General features: G+C 39.1%; 2 protein-coding genes across 2 annotated transcripts; both read left to right on the top strand.

Annotated features, from left to right (window-relative positions):
• Positions 1–75: 75 nt before the first annotated feature.
• Positions 76–1,476, top strand: LOC18991710 (UDP-glycosyltransferase 75B2). Its single transcript, XM_006415029.2, has one exon. It carries the CDS (start codon positions 100–102, stop codon positions 1,474–1,476), a length of 1,377 nt encoding a protein of 458 aa, XP_006415092.1. The 5' UTR covers positions 76–99.
• Positions 1,477–2,407: 931 nt separating this feature from the next.
• Positions 2,408–4,028, top strand: LOC112083895 (aspartate--tRNA ligase 1, cytoplasmic-like). Its single transcript, XM_024152012.1, has 7 exons — positions 2,408–2,500; positions 2,695–2,823; positions 3,083–3,175; positions 3,415–3,494; positions 3,595–3,710; positions 3,806–3,908; positions 4,004–4,028. The coding sequence occupies exons 1-7, from the start codon at positions 2,408–2,410 to the stop codon at positions 4,026–4,028; spliced, it is 639 nt and encodes a 212-aa protein (XP_024007780.1).
• Positions 4,029–7,028: the final 3,000 nt, after the last annotated feature.

Consider the following 7,028-nt stretch of genomic DNA (forward strand, 5'->3'; position numbering starts at 1 on the left):
CCAATCTATATACATACATACATGCATGTAACAACACAACACAGATTATCCTCGTACTTGAAATAAAGTCACTTCAGTGGAGCAAAAACAGAAAATAAAATGGCGCCACCGCATTTTCTACTGGTAACGTTGCCGGCGCAAGGTCATGTGAACCCATCTCTCCGTTTCGCTCGTCGGCTCATCAGAACCACCGGTGCACGTGTCACTTTCGTCACGTGTATCTCCATCTTCCACTGCTCAAGAATCCCAAACCACCACAACATCGACAATCTTTCTTTCCTTACTTTCTCCGATGGGTTCGACGACGGAGTCATCTCCACCACCGACGACGTCCAAAACCGGTTACTGAACCTCAAACGTAACGGCGATAAAACGCTATCGGAGTTCATCGAAGCTAATCGAAACGGAGACTCTCCCGTGACTTGCTTGATCTACACGATTCTTCCAAGTTGGGTTCCAAAACTAGCACGTAGGTTTCACCTTCCCTCTGTTCTTCTTTGGATCCAACCCGCTTTGGTTTTCCACGTTTATTACAATCACTTAAGCGTAAACAGCTCCGGTTTCGAGTTCCCGAATCTTCCCATTCTTAAAATCCGCGATCTTCCTTCTTTCATCTCACCTTCCAACACAAACAAAAATGCACAAGCAGTGTATGTAGAACTAATGGAGTTTCTCAAAGAAGAATCAAACCTGAGAGTTCTCTTCAACACATTCGATTCTCTAGAGCCAGAGGCCTTAACAGCTATCCAAAATATCGAAATGGTGGCAGTTGGTCCTTTACTTCCAGAAGATATTTTCAAAGGAAGCAAATCTGTTAAAGATCAAAGTAGTTACACACTTTGGCTAGACTCGAAAACAGAGTCCTCTGTTATTTATGTTTCTTTTGGAACAATGGTTGAGTTGTCTAAGAAACAAATAGAGGAACTAGCGAGAGCACTCATAGATGGGAAGAGACCTTTCTTGTGGGTTATAACTGAAAAATCCAACAGAGAAGCAAAAATAGAAGGAGAGGACGAGACAGAGATTGAGAAGATAGCTGAGTTCAAACACGAGCTCGAAGAGGTTGGTATGATTGTGTCTTGGTGTTCGCAGGTGGAGGTTTTAAGACACCAAGCCATAGGTTGTTTCGTGAATCACTGTGGGTGGAGCTCGACGCTTGAGAGTTTGGTTCTAGGCGTTCCGGTGGTGGCGTTTCCGATGTGGTCGGATCAACCTACGAACGCGAAGCTTCTAGAGGAAAAGTGGAAGACAGGTGTGAAGGTGAGAGAGAATGAGGAAGGTTTGGTAGAGAGAGGAGAGATAAGGAGGTGTTTGGAAGCAGTAATGGTGGAGAAAGCTGAGGAGCTGAAGGTAAACGCCGAGAAATGGAAGCGTTTAGCGGTTGAAGCGGGTAAGGAAGAAGGGTCATCAGATAAGAACTTGGTGGCTTTTGTGGACTCTGTTTTAAGGTTGTGTAAAACAGAGGAGGCAATGTAATCATCAATAGTCCAGTGAGGAATATCAATTCAAAGAGATTTGAGTATTTCTTCATTCATTTTCTTTTCATGTTTTAATTTTTAAAATTCAGCACTTTTTTCCCACTTTTTTTTTCACTTCTTTGCTTCTTCATTGTAATTGTCTTAAGGACTAAAAAGGAATTAATAAAGCAGACAAGTTTTCTGAAATTGTTTGTGTGTTTAAACTTTATTATCTTAAGAACCGTCTTCCATTTGAGGAACAACAAAATAAAGACAAGCTTCAGATTTTTTTGTACAAGTTGTTGCTGGACACACTATTCAACAAAGAAGACTTCAACGTGCAATACTTTCTCGTGCACTTCTCATTGGATCCCAATGCAATCATACCTGATCATGTCAGAGAATATCTTGAAACGAATGGATACCCAGGATTGTACCTTAGAGAATTGATTCTTATCTATAAAAAAGCTGTTCACCAAACTTTCTCTTCGGGTGGCGAGTTTTGAACTCAATATAGTGTAAGAAAAACATATCTCTATGAAAAAGAAAAAAAATATCTCTTGATATTTATGTAAGAAAAAAACATTTACGTAATTGTTTTTCTTCTTTCTCTCTCTTTTTCTTAACTACAAGTCCCAGCACAGGGAAAATGCTCTTGTATGTAAGGTACGCCACCAGTATGATCCAGAGCTTACTTTAAGGGAATATAGAAAAAGCATGGAGATGCGGAAATGTGAACGAACTCCTAACTTCACGAAACACAACATCAAATATATCTTTTGTAAATATAGCAACTCCTGCCCTGGAAGCTCAAAAAAGGTAAAACAATTTTTAAAGACTACTTGGAACTAATAGTACAATTGTGCTGAAACAAGTGCTTTCTTTTTGCTAATGTTTTTATGGCTTTTTTATTTATTCACAAGACCTATTGTTTCCATGATTGTTACAGAATGTCGAACAAGGAACCTTCAATTGGCAAGGAGCTTGAACTCAAGAAACAAGCAACTATAGCTTTCTTCAGCATAATGTCTCGTACCACATTTGTGAGCCTTTGATCTCTTATCAATATTGATATGCAACATGTAGCATTATGGCTTTATTTTTTGTGCTACTTATTTCATAAGTGTTAAAAATAAAAATGAGTCTAGTTTGCGAACTAAAATATTATTTTTATACATAGATACTAAGATATCATATTTATCCTTGATTTGGTTTTTTTTATGTTGCTTTTTTGTAGACACTTAAGGAGCTCCTATTATCGAAAGGTTTTATCGAGATCACAGAGATCACGCCGATAATTATGGGTGATAGTAGTGAAGGGCAGCCTCTTTGTGTGCTAGAGACCCCTCATCATTACGAGAAGATAGTAATGATGACTAATAGCATGTGCGCTAAGCAGCCATAGATGTTTTGGCAAGGAGTTGTCTTTACCGTAACAAATATAGCCACTCTCAGCAATCCATGTTTCTTCTCTTGTTTTGATGTGAACTAGTGATTGCAAATGATTATACTGAGGTGAGATATTATACATATATTATCCCTTGTACCTCCTTGTATTCTACTAAGAGTGTTTTATTGTTTCTGTAGTTAATGGACATGGTTGATCACTTATATCCATGATAAAGTTAATGGACATGCCTCTATTCACTAAGATAAAGGAGACGTTTCCAAAGGAACTCGAAGTTATCAGAAATCATCATCCTTTTAAAACATTGAAGGTAACATTTGTGTCTTTATTGGATGAAAAAGTAACGCTTGAAACAGATTATTTGTGTTTTATTGTGCTCTTAAAATTTGCACTAAATTGCAGTTTCTGCCCAAAACACCGAGGATAAGCTTGAAGAGGGGATTCAAATGCTTAGGTTATGATTAGACTTGACTTTATATTTTGCATCTAACCTAAGGAGTTGCTCTGATGGTTTATCAATAACAGTTGGTAATCATGATGCCTTAACAGGATGTTGGTGAGGAGGTTGATCCTTATGAATATTTAGACACAATATCAGAGAGAAAACTTAGCCAGCTCATTGAAGAAAAGTAATCCACCACTTTTATATATTCTCGTTTGATATAATTTGGCGAGAATTAGTTCAGTATCTTGCAATTGCAAACTTGTTGATTTCGATATTTGAAACAGGTACAACACTAAATTTTACATGCTGCATCGCCTCCCTCTGGAAGGTAGCCCATTTTATATCATGCCTTGTGCAGATGATCCTCGTTACGGCAACTCATTTGCTGTCTTCTTGAGAGGTACATATTTTAATTATTTACTTTTTACCTCATGTGTCTTCCCTCCAATTAAGTTTACCAACATCTTTGATACGTAATTTTGCGGTTCATACTAGGCAAGATCATATCAGGAGGCCAATGTATCAATGACCCAAAAGTGGTTGAAAAACGCTTGAGAAAATGCAAGCTTAAAGTCTCCAATTACACTAAGTTATTCAGGTAAATTACAAACCAGACCAATTTGGATAATAGATATTAGTTATATTTATCATAGTTGTCCTCTAATCAAGGATGGCTACAAATAATGTTTACAGGGATGGTACTGATCCACATGGTTGATAACTAAGAGTTTTTGAGCTCTTAGAAGGGTTATCAATCCCCTTGTCAAAGTAGTATAAGGGGTGTCAATCCATATGTGTGGTAGTTAGGCACTAGTTTATAAGATAAGTTCTTAAGTCAAGTTAATCAAAGACAGGTTTTTGGTAACAAGTAACAAGTGAAAATATAAACAAGAAACAAACAAGCAATGATAAGGAAGTAAACAAAGCAAGCTAAACAAGATGATGGTGATTAAGCAAATGATAAAAGCTAAACCTCTAGATGTGATCATTGATTAGGGTGCTTTAGATATCAATTCATGATGCTAAGAACAAAATGCAATGCTTGTTACTCTTTAGTCTAGACTTCAAAAGCAGATTAATTCATTCCCATGACAATAATCTCTTTGCAAACCACTTAATCAAGATTAATTCACCTTAAGCAAGATCAAACAATCAACAAGCATAAAGTATCAAGTCTAATAATGACCAAACGGTTTCTATTTCAAAGAGACCGAATCTTACACAGAAAGCAGCAACAAGCAATCACATGATCTCAAAACCAATTAACTTAGAACTCAAATCTAGACTAATCCTCTCATGAAGGCATTAATCTCTACACTAATCCACTTTCAAACCAAATCATCATTTGTGAAATATGAATCAGTGAGCATTAAGAAACAGTTCTAATATGTCATTCATGCATTTAACAAATCATTCCCATGATGAAAAAGGCATAAACCCTTAGTTTAGCTCATTCAGACATTTCATCAAACACCTTGTGGGTGGAGAAATGACTAAGGTCTAGATCAGAGTGATGTGCAATAATCTAGTATTAAGAGCAGCTAACTAAGGAAAGGAGATGAAAATCTAGAACCTAAACATCATAAACCGATCATCTAAGCACCCTAATCTACACAACAAGAAGCTTAAAAGATAACTACTCACTAATCATGATTAACACACCATTTCCTTTGCAAGAGGTGGTGTTAATCATGATTAGAAGCAGAGATGAGATTATTAGATGATAAGAAACAGCTTTAAGATGATTAAATCTGCTAGATATCTCTTGATCAAACTCGTTTTTACACTAAGAAGAAAACAAAAAGAAAACAGATTAGAAAATAAGGTAATGGATAACTAGGGTTTTAGTCTCTAAAAACTATTTATATAAAAGGGTGTGGACCGGGTCAGCCCAAGACAAACTGGGTACTGACCCGCCCTTTCTGGGTTGCTGGAGCCACCCCTCGCCATCTGAAGAAGTCTCACACCGAGGGCCATACACCAGGGGGTCATGTGCTGGGTTGAAACTTTGATGAACACTTGAAGAACATGCATGAGACTTGGCCTTTGATCCGGTTAAAGCTTTGAAACGTGAAGAGGATTTGTTTGTAATCTGGGTTGGAGAGATGAGGACCTCGGCATACATGCCGAGGGGCCTGGTACCCGAGGTTTGTGTAACATAGGAGCTCGGCATAGCATGCTGAAGGGTTCACACCAAGGTCTGCTTCAACACTTAGTCGTTTTGGGATCATTTTGGTGATCAAGGGAGCCTTGGTGTTGAAAGACCGAAATCCTACCTTGAGGTATAGTCCCAAGGCTTCGTAAACATGCCTCCTCGGCATACGTGCCGAGGTATTCACGCCGAGGTAGGACACAACACTTAGCTTACAGTCGCATCTCTTAAAACCCGAATTGACCAGCTTCTCTTCTGTTCAGTGTAACTTTCAGCTCATAACTCCAAATGTCCTAAAACCAGTTCCATGAGAAAGATAACTCATTCAGCTCAATCTTTGGTGAAGAAACTATCGGCGCTTGGGAAGTGGAAGGCTTCTTGGAGGGCTCATCTTCGCAGTGCATTTACACGATCAGAGAGAGGCGTCTAGACATGTGTCCATTCCGGAAACGTTAAATTCTTGCTCATAGATCCGAATTGAATGATCCTGGACGTTCTGGAACGAGGACTCAAATATCTCTGTTTCTCATGAAGGCCTCGTAAACCGAATCGGCCTGGAAGTGCGCCGTCCTTCGCATTCTTCGGAGCTCATCGGGTCGGTCCAAGACGGCAGCGAGACAGGGGTTTCTTCCGACGAGCTCAACTTTCTGCTCACGCATCCGAATTCCATTATTCCACTTGCTATAGAACCATGATCCAATCGTCTCCAACTTTGATGAATCCCCCGACAACTGAATCGGACCGGAAGGTTCCCCGGACAGGCGATCATTCAGGAGTATCGGATTGCTCCGGAATGGATGCGAGAGAGGTCTGTCTTCCGATTATCATATCTTTCAGCTCCGTGGTCCAAATTCTTTGATTCCAACTTTTCTGAACTCTGGACTCAATTATCTCCAACTTTTATGAAGACTCCGACAGCTGAATCGGCCGGAAAAACCTTCCGGTAACGTGATTTCCGAGATGTATCTGCACTCGAGATTTTTGGCCGAGAAACTTAACCGCGGCACGTGTTTTTGGCCGAGAAAGCTACCCGCGGGAAGGATTTTGGCCGAAGATCTTCGACCTTCAGTACAGCATTTTGCCGAGAAACCCAAAATTGCTCCTTTTCACCATTTTTGATCATTCCAACTCCATTTCTTCATCTGAATCACATCCTCCACTCCAAATTGGCTCCAAAAGCACCTGTTTAACACTCCAAAACATGCAAAACTCTCTTGGGCCTAATGTAATCTCCTAAGTCCTAAAACAATGCCTAAAGACCTAAAATGCATGCAAATGAGACATGATTTAGACTAGAATATGTATATTAAATGATGCAATTTATGAATATATCAACTCCCCCACACTTATCCTTTGCTTGTCCTCAAGCAAAAAGAACAAATGAGAGAGAGAGGTTGAATGCATTGGGAGTTCATATTTCCTTTTAGAGAGAAGTGATCACAATGAGAATTCAAGTTCATGCTCAATTATGCAATGCAAAGCCATACTCAGATATATATCAACTCAACAAGGAATCTCCACAAGTTCTCCTCTCTCTCAACTCTTTCACATTCATTAAGCTTTTAT

Source organism: Eutrema salsugineum, unplaced genomic scaffold (genome assembly GCF_000478725.1).
Source record: "Eutrema salsugineum unplaced genomic scaffold, Eutsalg1_0 scaffold_5, whole genome shotgun sequence".
NCBI lineage: Eukaryota > Viridiplantae > Streptophyta > Magnoliopsida > Brassicales > Brassicaceae > Eutrema > Eutrema salsugineum.